This window comes from Parasteatoda tepidariorum, chromosome 5 (assembly GCF_982258835.1).
Source record: "Parasteatoda tepidariorum strain Cologne lab strain chromosome 5, Ptep-v5.0, whole genome shotgun sequence".
In the NCBI taxonomy this organism is placed as follows: Eukaryota; Metazoa; Arthropoda; class Arachnida; order Araneae; family Theridiidae; genus Parasteatoda; species Parasteatoda tepidariorum.
In genome coordinates, this window is record NC_141759.1 from 59,675,361 (window position 1) to 59,697,789 (window position 22,429).

Sequence of the window (22,429 nt, forward strand, 5' to 3'; positions counted from 1 at the left end):
TGCAAAAAAGACTCTGATGACAAAATAATTAAATTAGAGATTTTTTAGTTTATTTACTACAATTTTTTTCCCCACAAATTTGAATTTTTAATTTTAAAAATTTGGGAGGGAGATAGCCGCAATCTGGAAATACGGTCTGAATAGTTTATTTAAGGGAGTGGTTGAATTAAGTTTTAACCCTTAAATATTAATTTCACGTTTTACGTGTTTCACTTTCCTCTGAAATATTTAAGATAATCAAATATTTTCGCATACTATTGTAAAAAATTGTTTGATAATTTCAAGTAAAATATAATTTCCTCAAGTCATTTAGAAAATTATTTATTATTTAATTTCAATCGAATATTATTTGGATGACAAAGTTGTCTCCTTCTTAAACTATATAATTTCAATGAGAAAATTAAATGCAAAACAATAAAATAAAAACATAAATAATAGTTTCCAAACAATAAAATTACAAAAAAGTCGTATTTTTAATTTTTTTCTAACTCATACTTCACATGTTCTAATAAAATAAGATGGATGTCATACTCAATAGATGGCAGCACTAAAAATTTACTTGCAGTGCTGAAAAGTCATCCAGAGTGAAACATGCTCTTAGTTATCATCAGCACGTGGTTTGGGTACAGAAGGTATTGGACGACTCAGACTTTTCGCGGAAGCTTATTGATTCGAAGAGCGTATCTGTTAATTACGGAGTTGTCTTCAGATTTCCGTTTCTGTAACGTTCGCTTAGTCCGCTCGCTTTTTAATCAAATGATTTAAACTTCTGGGAAATATTATTACTAAGTGTTAAATACTTCTCTCATGGAAAAGGTTTATAAGCTTCAATCATTTTTACTTTAGATAAAAATGTTCTAAATGTAAACAAAATTTAAACTGATTATTTATATCTGCTTTAAGTAAACGCGTAAGTTTTCAATTATGGCGACTGTTTCTTTAGAAGCATTTCTTGTGCATTTGATTCACAAAGTTGAACAATCGCGATGCGAAATCAACAAAAAGAAAACTATGATAGCCGAATTAAGAACTTTGGAATTTTGGAGAGCCATTATTGCTGAATGTTTGGCGACTTTTATGTATGTTTTCTTAGTCTGTGGCTCACACGTAATGTGGCCTCTATATTCCATTAACACTCTCACAAAATCATTCACTACTGGACTAGCAATGGCAACTGCGGCTCAGTGCTTTGGTCATATATCTGGAGCTCATGTGAATCCAGCTTTTACTTTCGCTATGGTGGTAATACAAAAAATTACACCACTGAGAGCTTTTCTTTATATAACTGCTCAATGTGGTGGAGCTATTGCTGGAGCTGCTTTGCTTTATGGGTAAGTAATTGATACTCTATTAATGCCTGCATATACTCTTAATAACCAGGAATACGTATAAAAAATTATACCATACAAAGCAGTGATAAAATAATATACAGTACTGATAAAATGGACTCTTAATCATGTGACTAAGTCAACAAAGTGTGGCTCGCGAGCCCCAGTTTGTTATTGTATTTGGTTTTAAATGTGGGAGCGTGAGGTTTTATAGGAGAAAGGGCTGATCACTGGAATAGGCAAATGAAAATTATACAACGTACATCAGTGTTTCCCAAACTTATGACCTTTGTGCACCCTTTCTAAATTTTTCGTAACGCTGTGTACCTCTAATTAAAAAATTAATGTATTTTTTATTATAAAAAAATTACACAAAAGTTAAAAATCACAACTGGTTGTTGACACCACTAATTATTACCTGTTAACTCTGCAAAAAATAGCCAATAGAAAAATACGTAATCGTAAATTTTCATGGCTAGCTTTGTTTTTAAATAAAAAATTTTGAAATTTTTGCTTGTTGTAACATATTTCTCATAAGAACGCGTACCCCCACTAAACTATTCCCGTACCCCTGGGGGTACGCGTACCACACTTTGGGAAACACTGACGTACATAAATGATCGAATAATATACTGCTGAAATTTTACAATACAGGTACAATGGCAACTGCAGCTCCATGTATTGATCACATACCTGGAATTTAAGTTTATCTAGCATTTATTTTCGCGATGGGGTAATACAAAAAAATTGTACTATTGAGAGCTTTCTTTTACATAATTACTCAGTGTGGTGGTGATATTGATAGAACTGCTTTGCTATAGATAAGTTACTGATACATAATTAAAGCTTGTAATAGAAAATTGAAAATAATACTCAAATAATGATGATACTTAATAACTAATTGAAAATACTACCACTCAAATAATGTAAAGTTATGATTAAAAACATTTATAAATTTAGTTGAATATTTCTCTTTCAATATTTTAGAGAATGGAGTTATCAAAATGCTCCTAAAACGTATGTTTCGAGGATTAATGAAAATAATTTGTTTATTTTGCTGCTAAAATTTAGTCATGATTTTATCAGCTCGTCCTTTTTACATTAATTTGATCTGTGTTTCGTTGTAAATAGCAGATAATAAGTCAATAATAAAGTTGCCCACTTTTACGGTTTTTAGCTGCAGATTAAACCCCATATTCAAAGCAGTTGAAAAATATACATTTGGACATTTGATTAATTTTTTAAAAAATTCTTTCATTTGATATACAACTAAGTCAGATAAAAAAATTCCGAAATTCATGTGGAGATGTTGTGAAGTGTAGGTGGTGATATTTAAAAAAAGTAATTAGTTTGATTAGAAAAATTTATTATAAAAAAATTGCAAATTAATTAATTAATTATTAATTATTTAAAAAATTAATTTATTTGAATATTATAACCTATTATTAATTAATATATAGTAGGAGGTTGGCACTTTTTCAAGGGATAATTTTTATTCAAAATATTGATCATGGAACAAAAGTTGTTAATGTAAAAGAACAATATAGTAAAAGTGAAAAAAATCAATAATTTAATATGTGTGTAAAGTTAATTTTTATGTATATATTTTTACATTAATCTTTATGAACTCCGAATTAAAAATAAATGTAACGATTCTTTAAATAAAAGTAATTTTTTGATTGTTTTTAAATATATTGATAAAATTATTATCTTAAAACTTGTTATCTTAAAAATCATTTTACTTTATTCTGCTTTGATTTATATTAACTTCTAGAAAGTTGAAAACGATTCCATTGGATCTTTTGATTTTGATGTCTACAAAATCATAAATCTTAGTTTTTTTGACCAGAAAATAAGGTGTATAATTGATTCAAAATTGTGTACTTTTTTTCTGTTCCGATTTGATTTATTTTATCTTGTACAAAGTAGAAAACAACTCGTTTGAATAGAAATTTTGATATCTTTTGATTACAAAGTTTAACAATTCGTTTTAACAGGAATTTTGGTATCTTTTGGTTACAAAGTTGAAATTTTTTTTTTTATTTAAACGACTTAAAACTCCTCATGCACCACAAAGTATAGCATGAGGCTTACAGTTGTAAGTAGAAAACAAAAAGAAGAACAATTCGTTTGAATATAAATTTTAGTATCTTTGGATTTTGATATATGAAAAACTACAAATCTTACTTTTCCGACTGAGAAGCAAGGTGTATAATTGATTTAAGATTAAGTATTTTTCTTTTAAATTCAGATTTGGTTTATTTTATCTTTTACAAGATTAAGAGCAATTCGTTTGAATAGAAATTTTGGTATCTTTTGATTACAAAGTTGAAAACAGTTCGCTTAAAAATAATTTTTCCTTATCGTTTGACTACAAAGTTCAAAATAATTCGTTTGAATAGAAATTTTTGGTATCTTTTGATGACACAATTCGTTTGAATATAAATTTTGGCATCTTTTAATTTTGATACCTGAAAAACTACAAATCTTACTTTTTTGACCGAGAAACAAGATGTATAATTAATTCAAGATTATGTAGTTTTTCTTTCATTCCGATTTTATTCGTTTTATATTTTATATAGTTTGAAAAGAAATTTTGGTACCTTTTGATTTTAATACCTGAGAATTGTAAATCATACTTTTCCGACCATGGAACAAAGTGTATAATTGGATCAAGTTTATGTAATTCCTTACGTATGTTGTTCACATTTTTAAATTGGTCCCTAGCACATGACATCCCGGCATCCCGATTTCTTGCTGTAAGAGGATGTTATTTTAAAAAAAGACATTAGATATTTTCATTAAACAATAACGGATTTCTTAACGAAAGAGGAATTATTTTAAGACCCTTGTTTAAGAGTTTTCTCATTGAAGAATAATCTATTTCTAACACAATGACTTGTAATTTTGCATAGGATGACTCTAAGAATATTTTCGCAAAAATATTTTTATAAAACAGTAACAATTTTTTTAAAGAAAAGGATGTTGTTTTAAGAAAGGTTATTTTCAAATGATCCTTCTTCAAGCATTTTTTCATTAAAGAATAAACAATTTCTAACTCAATAAATAATAATTTCAAGCAGGGTAAGAAGGCCAACAATATTTTCATTAAACAATAAATAAAATAGTTATCAATTCAATAACTACAGCCTATAAAAAAGTTTTTTATTCCTAAAAAAAAGAAGAAAAAAAAACCCAACTGAAACATATGCTCATTTTTAAGTAAAGTCATTTCAAAAATATTTATACGAGTGAGACTTATTACACTTTATTGAAATAAATTTAATATCGAGCTATCATATTTCTATATATTTGTTTTTACTCTAAATATATTTAATTTTATCATATCTTTAATTTATATCCAAGGAAAACTTAGTTTACGCAGGCCTTTAAAATCATATATTTCAGGAATATCTATTAAGAGTAATTTAGAAGGGCATATAGTATTAAGGAAATCTCATTTTAGGTCAGTCTTAATTCATAAGAAAAAGCTTCTGCTAGCGAAATTTTAAAATATAAAAAGAATTTTAAAACAGTCCACTGAGGGACCTGTAAATGAGAAGTAATTGGTAATTCCGTGTAAATGAGAAGTACAGTGGAACCTGTCCAAAGTGACCACCCTCGGGACCAAGTCAAATGGTCACTATATAGAGGTGGTCACTTTATGAAGACTTTTTAAAACGGACAATATACATACGGTTAAATGCACATTCGAAAAACTGTACTATATTAAGTAATGAATTAATTATATAACAACCCTAATAACTAATAGGTTTATCCCTTTATAGATAATTAATATAAAACTCACCTTATTTCTTTTGGTATTAGTTGAAGAACTTCCGTAGTAATCGATTTAAATAACACGTAATGATAAAATACTCCTTAATTAATACTGACCTTTATTTTGGTTGCAATACTAGATTATCCAAAACATTTTCAATACAAGCTATAATAAAACACTCACTAAAAAAATCTACTAATTATTATAAAGTTCCATTCACAGTAAAAAAATCAGAAATTTTTCTTTGCTTAAAACACTTCTTTTCAACAATTATTTTTTCAGTCATCCCTTCAAGTTTCCTTAGTAAATCTAGCATTTGTGGACAGTTATTTAGGGCATACGTTTTCATATTCTTGCACATCTTTAACATTTCTGAGTCGGAAATTTCATCATTTTCTTCAATTTGAACTTCCTCTTCACTAACACAATCTTCTTCGTCTTTTTCATTTATAAACATTTCGCAAATGTTTTGCTTTAGATTTTCTTGATCAACGGAAGTGTTGCATGTAGGAATATCACTGTCAAAATTCGTGAAAAATTTAGCATCCACTGGTTCATCTTCAGAAGGCAATTGATTTAAAAGATTTTGAATGAGCGAAAGGCTATTGTCATCATTTTCAGCATGTGAATCACTCATATCTTCCGAAATTTCTTGGGTAAAACCACATTTTTCAAAGCATTTTGAAATTGTCGTTTGGTGTACTAAATTCCACGAGTCATTAATCCACATTATGGCATCAAGAACGTTTATGCATGAAGCAATTTCGTTTGCTGATTTGCATTCTCCAGCTCTGGCAATTATAGCTTGGAGGAGGAACTTTCTATAATGTAACTTGAAAGCTTGAATTATTCCTTGATCAAGCGGCTGCAAATGTGATGTGGTATTGGCAGGTAGAAACTGCACTTTCACATTTGAAAAGGACAACTCACTTGGATGGGCTGGGCAGTTATCAATGAATAACAGAATCTTTCTCTTTCTTTGCTTCATCTGCTTGTTCAACTGCATAACCCATTCAGTAAAAATAGAGGACGTCATCCAGGCTTTTTTATTTCCATACCACGAAACAGGTAAATTTTTGATGTTGACTTTTTTGAAACAGCGGGGTTTTCTGGCTTTTCCTATGACAAGAGGTTTCAGTTTCTCTCCTGTTGAACTGCAAGAAAGCAAAAGGGTGATTCTCTCTTTTGATATCTTGCCATCTTTGCATTTATCACCAGCCGTAGCTAATGTTTTGTTTGGCATTGCACGATAAAACAAACCACATTCGTCTGCGTTGAATATGTCTTCTTTCTTGTAATTTTCCAACAAACCAGAAATTCGTTTTTTAAAGGAATCTACTGTTTCCATATCAACGTCATGTGACTCACCACACAAAATTTTCTGAGAAATGTTATGCCTTTTCTTGAATGATTCTAACCAGCCATTAGAAGCAGTAAAATTTTCCACATTGAGTTTTTTTGAAAATTCTAAAGCTGCTTCTTGTAACAAAGGTCCAGAAACTCTAGCATTCATACCACGCATTTTTTTAAACCATTCAAAAGTAGCCTGATTTACTTCAAAATTATCAGTTTTTCGTATTTTCCGACTCCTAGACTCATTTTCATTTTCTTCAAATCTGCTAATATACTCCAATTTTCTTTTGAAAATATTGCTCACACAAGTTTTACTGATTTGAAATTTTTCAGCTGCTGCCCTTTGACTATTACTTTTTAGAAAGTCAATAACTTCAATTTTATCTTTTAAACACAATTCTTTATACTGCTTAGATCTTTTATTCTCCATAATTAAAGAAAAAAAGATAGCTGAATTAAAAATAAACTCAATGAAAACTGTCAATGTTAAAATACTAACACTACTAACATATTAAAACACTGCAAACAAATCTTGAAAGCAGCACAGTGAATGCACAAGTTTACTCTTAGAATTTCTGAGAACATATGATAAAAGGAACCCTTTTTACAAAGGGTGGGAGGTCAGCACATTCCTATCTCCACACCCTCAAAAACCAGTTTGGTCCTGACCTGTGGAAAATGGTGGAAACAACCTGTGGAAAATGGTCACCTTACTCAGGTGCTTACTTTACCCAGGTGGTCACTTTTACAGGTTCCACTGTAATTGTACTCGTTGACAAGGCTTATAGAAATTCAAATAGAGAAGAGTTTTTACGGATCTTCATTAAGTTTTTTTTTTTACTTTTAAAATTTTCATTATAAATGTTAAGATGTTATAATGTTATATCTGACTACATATAATCTCTCTCTCCTTTGCTACTTTGATTGACATATACTCGAGTGTGAGCTTATAAAATAAAGATCTCGTCCTGTAAGAAATAAATTTTCAGCAACACTGGATAAATTGTAAATATTTAACCCCTTGGGGACGGGTAATTCAGAAAAGCATTCGTACAAAATCAGAATCAAGTTGTAATTAAATAAAAAACAGTAACTTAAATGTAGTCGTTTCTGATTTGACAGACTTACTTTGCTTTTACTTTAATTATTATTAGTTTAATCATATATATAATCATATATATAATCAAAGTTAATTCAAAGTATAACTAAATAGTTTTATTTTGAACAAAGTAATGGTGAATTAAATAAATCAAACAATTATAACTCCGCCCACAAATAAACTGCTAAAGAATTACTTTGATTACCAGTTTTATCTTTTTACCCTGATTGATACGGTTTTATACTGTCCCGTATTTGTGACTGTCGGCGCGAAAGGATTAAAGCAAAAAAGTTGAAAAAAATTGCGAAAAAGCATTTAAGTTTTTAATAACTTTCGAACAAATTTGTTGTTTCGAACAATTATTTTTAACTTTATCTTCGTAATTCCAAGTTCCTTAGTGTTATGTATTTTGTGTAGCAAAGCAACAGTAGCGTAAAGAGAAAAAAAATAAACACTTAAATATGATTTTTTCGGCATACCAAAATTCAACTTCATAGTTGTATTCCTGTGGCCTGCAGAACCACCCGCATGGTATTTTTTCCCAACAAGTTTAATAGTTAGTAATTCTCGACTAACTAATTGAATGTTAAACTTTTTTTTTATTCCATTGTAATTCCTGTATGTTTTTCTACATAACCTTACTGATTTCAAATTTCTGAGCCTTATAGTTTTTATGCAGCCAAAACGTTACGTTGGACACCCAAAACAACACCGGTGTTGATTATGGCCCTTACGATTTTTTAAAATATAGAAAAATTTGCATGCACGTTCTCTCAGACGAGAATGGGAATAAGGAGGTAATGACTTAAATTCAGCTTATCTCTCACATAAACTATAACAATGACGTCACTGAAAACAATATAAAAATCTTTGAAATAAATCGTTGTGTAATTTGTTCTGCAAGTTTTTCAAGTCAAGTCTGATAAGCCAAATGACGAGACTCATCATCGTCATTATAGTTGCCAGACAGCCCAATGTGAGCCAATGCCTTCCTCTGAAGTTTTCTCTATGACGACTTCTGATTTATCTTTGATCTCCAATTCTTTTCATTAATTGCGAGAAAATCAGACTCCACTGAGTCAGCCCATCTCAACCGTGGCCTTCCCCGCTTTCTTTTTCCAGTGGGTCTAAAAAGCAGTATCTTTTTCATTGTGTTGTCATCACTCATTCGAATCACGTGGGCGATCCAATTCATTCTATTTATTTTCATGTATTTAATTATACCAGGTTGTCTTGTACAGTTCAAAGTTAAATCTCCTTCTCCAGTTATTGTTTTCATTCACACCACCAAGTATACTATGCAAAATCTTTCTCTCAAATATTGCAATACAATTTTCCTCCAGTTTTGTCATTGTCCAAGCTTCAGAAGCGTATGTCAAGACTAGCCGGACAAGAGTTTTGTAGATTAAGAGCTTTGTTTTCCTAGAAAGAAACCTAGATTTAATAAATCTTCTCAGCCCATAGACAGCCCTATTCGCCAGATAGAGTCGGTTTTTTATTTCAGGAGTAATTCCGTAAATGACGAGACTATTGTCTTTAAAAAATATCCCCAATTTTGATTGAAGACATATGCTTTTAAAATGTAAATACTTTTTTGACTTCGAAATTATAGCTTCAGAATGGAATTTCATAAAAAAAAGAAAAAATACTTCGGTCTTCAATTTCCTTTTTTTCTTCCTCATAAATTCTTTCCTTCTTAATAAATACTGGAAAAAGAAAAACGTAACAAATTCAGCAAAAACTAGAATTTTCAATACTAATGTTAAATCTGTCCTACTATATGGATCTGAGACATGGCACTGCAATAAAAATAACGTTGCGTATCAAGTGATTCCATACAATTCGTAATGCAGAAATCCGCAAAAAAGCAAAACAGAAACCGATTGTCCAGGAAATGAATTGGCCATCTTCCAAGTAAAACCAGAAAAAGACAAGTTTTTGATTAGAACCCTCAGGGCAGAAGAAAAAGAGGAAGACCTAAAAATACTTGGAGCAGGATGATTGTAAGCGAATTGAAAACAATAAGAAAGACACGGAGAGAGGCAAAATATCTGGCAGCAAAATAACTTGGGCCCTTATTGTACCAATATTCACGAATCTTGGCTTAATAAGGATTCAAACTCCCGTTATTTTTCGATATTGGACTTATATAGAATTGACCAATTCCCCCGATATTTTACAGCCACTATATAACCAGTATCGGCTCTCTATAGAATTGTTCTACCGATTTTGTATATTCATTATTCAGCCAATATAGGCCCTATATAGGCAGATATTGGACCTGTAGAGGACCAATATTAAAAAATTTAGGTATCCTAATATTGGTCTATCGGAGTGCATGCTCATATAGGATCCATATTGAGCCAATTTTGAGCTCAACTAGGGCCAAGGTAAAATTGTTGCTAGGGGAATGATAGAATCCCTATTCTCCAATTTGGAATTAAAAGGAATATGTATGCATGTGTGTCAATTTCCTTAATCTGTACTATAAAAGGATAAAGTTTTATAGTTGAATTAGAATTTTTTTTCTCCAGAGCATTCAAATTTAATATCATTTGTGATAAAATCTAAGAAGGATGTTTACAAACTCCAAATGAAAACAGTATGGAATTCGATGGCATATTTTTTTTTTAGAACATAAGAGTAAACAAATATCTGAATTTTATCTCGTTTCCGTTAATACAAATCATGTAGGGAGCAGCCTAAACATTATAGAGTTAGGTAAAGATTAAATGGCGACCGCCTTTTAGAATCAGTCATCAAAATGCTATCCATAAACTGTTTTGAATGTTTTATGCTGACATCAATGTAGATAAGACAGTTGTGGTGAAAATCTGCTAATGTAATAGTGTAATAAAAGATTATATGAAATATATACAAATGATTTTATGTTCAACTGCCAAGTTGAAAAAAAATATTTTATCGATGCTATGCAGTTACTACGCGTCTCCAGATGATGTTTATTAAGATATCTGCTTGTTTTTAAACAATAGTTGCAACAATGTATTAACTTTAAAAAGATGGAACGGAGCAGAATTATCGTCTGCGGGATTTTGGAATTCCGCAAAATAATCGCAAGTTAAAAGATTAATTTTATTTCATTATAAGAATTCGACAAATTTTCATTTTATTCGTTATTAGATATATAAATACATCGATAAAAATAAATATTAAGTATAATAATGATCATATATTTCAAAGTTTGTGGAGTTTTTAAAAGTTTTAATAATACTTTCTTTTGTTTATGAAGTTTAATAACTAATTATAATCTAAAAAAAACCACCAGATCCAGGGATCAAAAATTGCGTAATTATTATTGGTTTTTATGGTTGGACAGGATTATTATTGGCTTTTATGGTTGGTATGGTTGGACATTTATATCACTGATTATAACACAAATGACACTGTATCACGAAAAATACATTTGAAAGTTTAGAATCATTTTACAGCAAAATTCTTTCTCTTAAATTTTTATTTACATTTATTTTTATTATGCATTTTTTTAAAGTTATATTTCGGTTAAAATTTTTTCAATATTATTTTTATTTTATTTTCACTTTCAGAACATCGAAAATGGTTTTGGTTTACAGTCTTGTTTCCGTCTTGAAGATGTATTTGCAGTACTATGATTTCGAAAACAGTGTGTCAGAAATCATGCACTTAAAAACCCAGAACCATTTTATGATCAAAACTTTGTTTCATCTAAATTTTCATATAAATTCTATAACATTTGAAAAGATTTAAAAACAATTTTAGACTCTTGTATTAATGGTTAAAACTATTTGACATATATTTAAATTCGATTTTTCACCCTAAACCAAGAAACAGTTTGAGAAACCACGTTACATTCTTGGTTGCCTTCATACTTACAATATATTTCGCTATCACAACCATCATATCATAAAATATTTTTTAGTAATGGAGAGCACAAAATGCTATTAACTGAGACTTCTACTTTTTGAGCTTGTTGTGAATTATTATTTTTCTTTCAATGATAGTGAACAAAAGCAAAAATTTTCTAAACACTTTTTTTCTTAAAAAAAAAAAAAATATTAGAATTTAAGAACTTAAGCATTCTGTATAAGAATATAATATTGTATATGTACCTAGAGATGACAACTTACTCCGTACAGCGAATAAAGATTTTCGAGTGGTAGTTTATTAATTGTGATTCCTGGTTTAATAAATTCAATTTATCAGATTTTTATCCACCACTATTTCTATATAATTCGAAGGCTTATTATAATTCGCCACTTTCATACCTGCCAACTCTTCCGGATTTTCCGGAAGATTTTATTTTCATATTTAAAGCTGTATTAAGTATATACTGTTTTTTCTTTTATAAACTTAATTTTAATATGATTTTGATCACCACTATTCTTACAAAAATTAAGCACATATATTGATATATGCGCTACTATTATGGTTGTTAACTTAAGTTTTCTCAAATACAACGCATTTGTTTGCTCAAAATTGAAGTTTTAATTACATTTTAATACCACTGGGAAAAATGATAATGGAAGGGATTAAAAGTTGGCAGGTATGCATTTTGATAAAGTTAAGTCATACTAAAACTCTAAGAAAGTTAGCAAAATAAGTCAAATAGTATTTGCAAATTTTAGTTTGAAGTTATTTACCGTTATTTAAATTATTTTGGCATGTCCGGAGCAGATGGCATCCCTGCGTACCGAATAAGAATATATACTACTGAATGCTATATAAGAATATAATACTGAATATGTACTGTATTGTATAAGAATACTAAAAGTGTCTAAAAGTCCGCTTGCGTCCCTTCACTCATTCATCCTGATCTTGATCTGTTTGGTGGTCCGATGGGGTGTCTACTGATCACGAAAATTTTCGAGTCTTTTGTTAAAAATTCGATGTCTTTTTGTGGAATTTTGAGCTCACTAATTTTTAAGATACAATTTCTCAATTTGACTTGATATGAGTTAAAGCAGAATACCTGTCTGCTCAAGCGGGCACCCCACTTCTGTGATGAGCCCTGGGCAGGGTTGCCCTGGCTCAATTAAAAAGGCAAAAAGGGGCGATTAATAAAATTCAAAATTTTATCAAAAAAGATAAAAAATTAGCTACTTTTTATACCATATTTTTTCCAGTTCATTATTGAAAGTGAAGCATGTTCTTGCTTTAAATATATTGAAAATTTGAAACGCCATTATCTCTTTAATTATTCGCGATTGAATAATTAAAGTGAAAATAAATAAATAAAAATGAATTGAATTTAAACCACTTTTTAAATTTTTAGTCGTTTGTGGCATTCCTGCCAAGGACAACTAGGGGTGAAAGCAAGACGGAATATCTGATAGAAATCCCATTTGATATTTAGTTAAAGTTAGTCTTCGGCAGAAGTACAGAGATGCCAACTGCTCCGGACACGGCAAAATAATTAAAAAAACGTTAATTAACTACCAAGTAAATTTTACAAATATTTGACTATTTTTGCTTGCTTTTTTAACAAAGTGGGGAATTATAATCAATAGCAAACTCACCTGGAATGATCACATCAAAAGCACAATAGATAAAGCAAATGCAGCAATAATAGCCATACAACCATTAATATATAATCAGAATATGTCACTTAAACTAAAGAAGCTACTATATACAGCAATGATCCGCCCAATACTTACCTATGCCTCACCTGCCTGGACAACTGCTTAATTTTTCTAAGAATAGTGGTGATTAAAATCATTAAAAAATTAAGTTTAGAAAAGAAAAAATAGTAGGGGAGAGTGGGGTCAATTGTAACAGGGTATGATTGTAACAGAGCAAAAATTTCGAGTGTCGGGTTCTAGATTTGGTTCCTAGGTGGCGCACAAGGTGTGTTTAATAAATCTACATGTACACCCCTGCTTTCAACCATTTTTTTGTACTTTTGAAAGAGTTACATCACAAAAGATATTTTCCCGCTACGTAAGTGCTTTTTTTGGTATTAGAATATTATATTGTAACAAAGTAATTTTGTTTAAACAAATAAAAATTATTAACCGAATATGTAAGTGGGCACCTTAATTAACATTTAAAAAAAAGATTAGTTTTGTTAATTAACTAGCATTGTTTTTAGCAAATGAAGCTGAAATGGCGTCTTGGGGACGATTGTAACAATAAGTAAAGGGACGATTGTAACAGCTGAAAATAAATAATCTTATATTTACAAACCATTACTTTACTCTTTAAGAACCACCAATAGTTTCCTATATCATTTATATTATGTTGCATGTGTATTATTTTATTTGTCACCTTTCACAGCATAAATTAAAGTTTGAACCCCTTAAAGTTAAAAGTTTAACCCTTTAGGACTCAGCTCATTATTATTTTTACTCCTTAAATATCTATTTTGATCAATAAAAAAATAAATCACAACTATGATAATATGTATAATTAACTATGTTTTAGTTGAATTTATGAACTGTTACAATTGACCCCGTAAGTGGGGACAATTGTAACAAGTGCACGACTGTCAAAAATTGTTAATAACTAATATAATAACATTTAAAATAAGGTATTTTTTTTTCTAGTAGAGGATAGTCTACTTTACTCGTCTGTCAATTAATACTAATAATATATTGGATTTTTTGTTAGTTAAAAATAGTTAAGTGAAAAATGTTACAATTGACCCCGCTCTCCCCTATATATTTACTACCATTTTAAATATGAAAATAAAATCTTCCGGAAAATCCGGAAGAGTTGGCAGGTATGTCAACTGTATGAAACATATGGACACCTGAGGCCGCTTGCGGCCCTTTTCCCATTCATCTTTAGTTTGATCTTTATTGTGATTCGATGAGGTTGTGGAATGCAAATGAAGTGAAGGAGTATATATGTGGATCATTGAGGTTCTGACTGTGTAGTTATATGCAGTAGGGTGATAAGACTATATTGTAAGAGTATGAACTTTAACTAAGATGATATGATGAAAATGACATACCTGCCAACTTTTATTCCCTTCCATTATTATTTTTCCCAGTGGTATTAAAATGGAATTAAAATTTCAATTTTAAGCAATCAAATACGTTGTATTTGAGAAAACTTAAGTTGACAACCATGGCAGTAACGCATACCTGCCAACTCTTCCGGATTTTCCGGAAGATTTTATTTTCATATTTAAAGTGGTAGTAAATATATACTATTTTTTCTTTTATAAATTTAATTTTTAAATGATTTTGATCACCACTATTCTTACAAAAATTAAGCACATATATGAATATGCGTTACTATCATGGTTGTCAACTTAATTTTTCTCAAATACAACGTGTTTGTTTGCTTAAAATTGAAGTTTTAATTCCATTTTAATACCGCTGGGAAAAATTATAATGGAAAGGATTAAAAGTTGGCAGGTATGGTAACGCATATTAATATATGTGCTTAATTTTTGTAGGAATAGTGGTGATCAATATCATTTAAAAATTAAGATTATAAAAGAAAAAATAGTATAAATTACTGCCACTTTAAATATGAAAATAAAATCTTCCAGAAAATCCGGAAGAGTTGGCAGGTATGAAATGAGGCTATGTATCAACATTTTTCCGAGAAACAAATTTTATATTTATATGCTCTAATTGTAAAAAAAATTCTTGGTAGTTAGAGACATTTTATTTTTCATGCAAAAAAAAAAATGCTTCAATGAAATATCTTTCGTACCAGTCTTCGCTTTTTCCGTTTGATATATATATATAGGCTGATAATGGCATGATAATTTACGTAGTATAAGCTTGTTCCCTTATGACCTGACAACACTGACATACCTGCCAACTTTTAATCCCTTCCATTATGAATTTTCCCAGTGGTAGCAAAATAGAATAAAAATTTCAATTGCAAGCAAAAAAATACGTTGTATTTGAAAAAACATCAGCTGACAACCATGATAGTAACGCATATTACTATATATGCTGAATTTTTTTGAGAATAGTGGTGATCAAAATCATTTAAAAATTAAGTTTAAAGAAGAAAATATAGTATATATTTACTACCACTTTAAATATAAAAATAAAATTTTACGCCAAATGCGTAAAAGTTGGCAGGTATGCACTGAGCTATCCAGCGTGATAATTTCATTAACGAATCTAATATTGACGAAATAGAAGTTTTTCATTAAAAGGGAAGTGGTAATTAACATATTTGGTTTGGAAGTGGTTTTGGTTGAGGTGGTAGACACTCCGAGTATTCGTCTATCTATACAGACCAGCAACTTTTAGTCTTTCCGAGGAAGTATTTTCCAAGTGTTAGTGAGAAACTACTTGAAATACAATTGTAGGTAAATAAACTTTTCACAATAGCTATGACTTACACTTATTTTCGTTTCTATAACCTGCTTATATGTAAAATGGATTTATTTGTATTTTGTGGCAATCAAAATCATATTAAAGTAAATTTATAAATCCCAGAATTAAAAAGAAATTTATAAGGTTCATTACCACTTAAAACTTAAATACCTTCCGACAATCCGTAGTTTTTGGCAGGTATGATCTATATGATTTTATATGTATCTGTTTAAATTACTTGTGTTTAGTGTACCCAAATGTACAAATACACACTTGCTACTACCAGGAAATATATTTTCTGAAAGTGTCCGTAGTCCGTAGTAGTGTCCGTAGTCCGTAGTAGTGTCCGTAGTCCGTAGTAGTGTCCGTAGTCCGGAGTGTCCGTAGTAGTAAGAGTCACCGTACTATCAGAAACAGAGTTCTTTTTAGTGAATTACTTTATAAGTTATAGAACTTTCTGTAGCAAATCTTACCCAAATAACTATCCTGTTGTAGAATTCTTTTAATGATTATAACACCGACACCGAAATTTTTGATAAATATACAAGCAGTTTGATTAAATCATTTTAATAGAATTATAAAAGCAGTTTCCCTTTAGTTAGAAATAATGCAACATGTCGTTTTTTTGTGATTTGGTTTTTCGCATTTTACTGCACCAAAGTTCTCACTGAACTTACCCATTTACAATAGAGGTCTTTATTGGAATAATTGAGTAGTTGCAACTCGAGAAGTGAAGTGACTTTGCCTAACCATGTGATTTAAAATAGATTTTATTGGATACCTGTAAATGACGTCACGGAATTTCCTTCTGGTACAAAGTAACAAAATAAATTGTAAGCACTACATTAAATTAAATTAATTAGATTTTCATTGTTACAAACTTTATCATTAAAAAATGATGATCTGTTTAAACGAAAGAAAAAATATATTATGGTAATGGAAAAATATGATGTCCATTTACAAAATGATAGAATTAAATTAAATTAAATAACTAAAACTTGAAAACTATCTTTGAAAATTCAGTAAGAAAAACATAAAGCTACGGAAATTCGATTAAAATTGTCCCTTGTCTTTCTTACGCCTAATTACTTCGAATGTCAAAAGCAGGCTCTCAGAATTTTTAGTTGAGTTTTCCGTGTAATGCCACGAAAATACAATTTCTGGAGTAAACCGAGTTAGACGAGAAAAATCTCATTTTCGCTTGTTAACGCACTTTATTCGATTAGAGTTCCTTATCAGCAGTAAAATTTATATTTGTTATCTAGAGTAGATTGATAAAAATAAATAAAGTGTAACCACTTTCACTCGTTTTGGCCAAAAAGAAATCACAACGGGACAAAAAAAAAATGGTTAGCACTGGTTGGTAGTTCATTACTTACAACATAAAACTAAGTTTTAGAACAAAAAAGCATAGCTTTCAAATGTCAGAAAAAAACAGCGATTTTTCTTTTGCTGTCTAAACTTGAAGCCGATAAAACAAATAAATGTGTTTTCTTTTATTTTTGGGTGATGTCCAAAATGAGAGCTGTAAGCAATTTCAGTTTACGGAACTTAACTATTTCCTCTTCTTGTTAAGGCCTGGTCATAGAAAACTACGTTGCCCATAAAGCAAAAACAAGACAATAAATTCGACAATGATGGGTGAAAAAAAAATCGAATGGTATCTTTATAATGCTTATAATACTAAAATTGTTTTGTGAACTTTTTGTTTTTGAATTTGTTGTTGATATGGCTTTTTTTTTATTATTGATTTTGCTTGTAAGGACTGTCATAAAAACACAGTTTTTAACTCTTTGTGTAAAGTGCTTTGAAGTTGGATTGTAACTTTTGATAATTTGGAAAGTGATTTTCAAGAGTTATGTACCGATTAATTTTAACTCGAGCCTCTTTTTTTGTGTTTAAAATATTCTCCATTCCCTTTCTATTTTTCAAGTGAAACATTCTAAGTGGATAATCTATTAGGCACTCTTATTCCATTCTAGCGGCTCGCTCTGAGATCAATTTCTATATCATTGCAGGGGTGCCGCGTACTTATATATTTTCACTATGTCGATTGAAATTTTGAATTTGACAGCATCAAAGTTGGTTGTTCATTGGCTTTAACCCTTTCGCGCCGACTGTCACAAATACGTGTCAGCATAAAACCGTATCAACCAGGGTAAAAAGATAAAACTGGTAATCAAAGTAATTCTTTAGCAGTTTATTTGTGGGAGGAGTTATAATTGTTTGATTTATTTAATTCACCACTACTTTGTTCAAAATAAAACTATTTAGTTATACTTTGAATTAACATTGATTATACATATGATTAAACTAAGAATAATTAAAGTAAAAGCAAAGTAAGTCTGTCAAATTAGAAACGACTACATTTAAATTTCTGTTTTTTATTTAATTACGTTCTGATCTTGATTTTGTACGAATGCTTTTCTGAATCAAACGTCCCCAAGGGGTTTAATAAAGAAAATTTTGTTGCTAACATTTTCACAATGTTAATTTTTTCCACCAATATTTAATTGATTTAACGACTTTATACTTAATTATTCTAATCAATGATTTGCTATCGCCGACCGGCCTGTGTAGGGGTCAGGGAACTGGCCTTGCATCAGAAAGGTTCTGGTTTCGAATCCCGGGCAAGGTATGAATGTTCTTTCATTCTCTGTACTATCTGTCCTTACTGTGGCAGTAACGTTGGCCCACCTAATATGGTGTCTCTGAAAGAGTAGCCATCAAATCTGCCTTTGAGATGCCTGTATGATGAAAGGTCATTCTCCAGGTGGGCATTGGAAAAAAAACATCTGCTGTTGGTCAATGGATAAGGCATTGAACTGTTGGGAAGAACCGAGGTTCGATCCCCAGTGACGGCTGAAGCCCACCCAGCTTCAGATAGATGGGTGCCAGTTGGTCTGGGAAGTAAAAGCTGCTTGTGCCTAATGCTGACCACATTGCCACAATTAGCAATTGCCACGTTGTGGAGCCTTAACCTCTGTATACCCCCTGGCACACGGATGTTGCCGTGATGCTTTACTTTTATTCTAGTCAGTAAATAAAATAAATAATAAACCATTTGATAAAGAAATGTAAAAAAAGAAATTAATTAATTAGAAGATAAGATGAAGAGATAATTTTTCACTATCTCATGAATCGAACAACAAATAATTTAGAAATCGCCAAATCTCGTCGAATAGCGGATAGAAATAAAATAATTATGAGAATCAGGCTTTAAAATGAAAATATAGTTTCAATTGTTAAAAAAACTAAAAAAAAAAAATCGAATAAAAAATTAATTAAGAAGTTTGCTGAACTTATTTAAAATATATTTATTTGTTGAATTTAAAAAGTGAACAATAGTTAAGTAGATAAGGATGCAGTAAACGTGACTTTATGCCTTTTCACATAATTTACCTTTACCATAAATACCTTTTTCACATAATTTACATAATAATAAATAATATATCAATAAATAAAGTAAAAAACCATCATATAATCAGAGTAAATAATAATGATTATTTTTAAAATCACTATTGATAATTAGCAGTTTGAATTAATTGTTACCTTTTTTTCTCTCGAAGCATCAAAAGGATTTTGTAAGAGTCTCCCACCAACTTAATGGACGCCAATTAATAATTTCCACCAATTCAATAATTTCTATCGGCTCAAAGTTCTAATGTTTTCTTTTATAAACAGAAGATGGATTCGCTTCCTGCTCGCTATCGCTCACTGACCTCCTAAAATGTCCAGTCAGTACTTGGGATGCGCCGTATCAGATTCGAGGATTAAATAGAGGCATTTATACCATCACACCTTACATCAGAAAGCCTCCACACGGTTTTTTAATAAGTAGTCTGCGCAGACTATTAAAAAAGTGAACCAGTGGTGTCAGGGCTCGAAAAAACTCAGAAATTTTATCCGTCCCCGAGGACAGCTTGTCCAACAATGTACCCGTCCTCCTTTGAAACTAACCCGTCGCTTTTAAATAAATAAAAATATAATTTTCTCTTATTTATTACAAACATTTATATAAATTACACAATGAATTAGTAGTTACTAGGATTACAAATACTAGGATTACATTAAGCAGTAATAAAAGAAATTCTAGGTTAGTAATAGTAACCTAGTATTTCTTTTATGAAATAATTTAAATGACAAAGGTCAAGTTATCTGGAATGTAAATTTATTCGAGAGTACTGTGTTTTTTTTTTCTTTTTTTTTTCTTAAATAACTGGAGAAGGAGATTTAACTTTGAACTGTACAAGATTTATAAACAACCTGATATTATTAAATACATAAAAATAAATAGAATGAACTGGATGGCCCACGTGATTCGAATGAGTGATGACAAAACAAAACAAATATATATATATATATATATACTGCTTTTTAGACCCACTGGAACAAGAAAGCGGGGAAGGCCGCGGTTGAGATGGGCTGACTCAGTGGAGTCTGATTTTCTCGCAATTATTGAAAAAAAAATTGGATATCAAGGGTGAATCAGAAGTCGTCATGGAGAAATCTTCAGAGAAAGGCATTGACTCACATTGGGCTGTCTGGCCAACTATGATGATGATGATGACTTTGTTTTTTAAATGAATCAAATATGACGTTTGCCAGTTCCACAATCAAGCCAATGATTTACAGAGGTTTCTGCACAAAAATCTGAAAGGGGTTTCTTATTTAGGTAGATGTTCATAATTGCGTTTAACGCTTCTTGTTTAAGACCAGTACGTAATGTGTTTTTTTTGTAAGTTCATTACTGAAAAGCCCCTTTAAACAGCCGCAGTACTTTTTTTTTGGTTTCCCGATTACGTGAGCATGCGTATTTGGTCTGACGAAGGAATTAACGGGATTTTTAGATTAGAGGGTCATTTTAGAAGTGAGGCGCTAGACTCTTGTAAGATAAAAAAAAATTGAAAATGTATCGCGAACATTAATGGGAAAATGGCCGTCCGCGCGGACGTCGGATTCGAGAAATTCGTTGTCCGCATGGAATTTTCGACCACCGAAAGTTATCATATATATTCGAGAATTGAATCCTTGGGGGTAGACAAGTAAATACGAACAAATTATATTCATAAATTAAGAAAAAAATTTAGACGTATATTTGCTTTCATTTTATTATTAGATTATTTATTAAATGGCTCTTCTGTGAACTAGTTTGCCTTCATAGTGGTCTGATCGGACTATCTATAAAATACTGTGTGCAGGTTAATTCTATACCAATTTATTATAACTTTACGAATCGTGACATATTTGCAAAACTTGTGGCGTACCATTACACATAGGTGATTGTTAACTTTTTATCATACGGCATTAAAAATTAAAATTTTTTAAAGTTTATTTATATTGTTTTACTTCCACATCCGCTTTCAAAACAATAGCCGGGCACATGGGGTAATTTTAAGAAAAGTTGCCGGTCAGCAATGTGTTAATTATTATTTAGACATTTGTCTTGTTATTATTTTTCAAATAAAACTTTTAAGTGAATGATCTATCTGATATGAGTGTGTTGCATAAAAGTGACATAAAGTGGCGAAAAAAATTACTATTCTTACTAACTTTTGATGCAAGGATATGATCTTCGCGTTCTAGATCTCAATTTTAATGGTTCAAATATGTTAAATAATCCAAGCAAACTGTATTTTTAAGTATAAAATCAGAGACGAAAATGTACTTTCTCTGAATAAGCAGTTTTTTTTCTTTTGACGGATTCGAGAAAAATTCCGACCTACAATATGTAGGTTACACAACTGCAATCTGGGAAATATGGTCATAAGTTTAATCAAGAGAGGGATCGAAATTTTGTACCCTTTAATGTTAGTTTTACTTTTTGCGTATATAACTTTTTTTCCTGTTATTATTTAAAAAGTAAAACTTCTTATTTGGTAATGTAAATTGGCTCGATTGTGTTGTACAGAAACGACGCATATATTCGCTGCAAGCGCGGTGGCTCGTTCAAATAATACTGATAATTCCAATGCCTGGTCATTATTATTTGAATAAAATACACAAATAAATAAGAAAACAATTCTTTAATAGTCACTATAGATCTCTTGGGTGAATTTTTATTTAGAACATAAGAATGCATGTTTGGAAGAATGGGCCTTTATAAAAAATTCGTATCTGAGAAAAGGGACAAATCCTGAAATGTTTGTACTTAAAAATTAACTGGGTTAAAATACTTCCTTGGGAAAATTATAAATGGACATAACTTGAAATACGATTTTGAAAAAATGACCCAAAATATACGAGTTAAACAATGAACTCAAATCTTGAACACATTCGTTATTCTTAACAAAGGTGCGTAACAAATCAATATAAAAACTAACTTTATTTTTTATTTTATTTAATACAACACGTAATCTTTAGTGGCTAGTTTTTCAAATTATAATTATCATAACATGAGCAAAAGTATTACCCATAAGTTAATTATTCACTTCGAGTCACCCAAAGTTAATTATTCACATTACCATTTAAGTTAATTATTCACTTCGTTATTTTGCACAAATACAATAAAAGTTAGTTAGAATGAAAATATTTTTACAAAAATCTATTTAGTAATGTACTTGTTAAATTAACGTCTGTAATTTGC

The 22,429-nt window shown here is 30.3% G+C and overlaps 1 protein-coding gene across 1 annotated transcript in view; it reads left to right on the forward strand.

Moving 5' to 3' along the window:
* Window positions 1–599: 599 nt before the first annotated feature.
* LOC107437085 (aquaporin AQPAe.a) overlaps window positions 600–22,429 on the forward strand; it is a 112,784-nt gene continuing 90,954 nt past the window's right edge. The window contains exon 1 of the mRNA XM_087164039.1: window positions 600–1,331. Coding sequence (XP_087020165.1) covers window positions 925–1,331 — 407 coding nt within the window. The 5' untranslated portion in view covers window positions 600–924. The remainder of the gene's footprint in view (window positions 1,332–22,429) is intronic.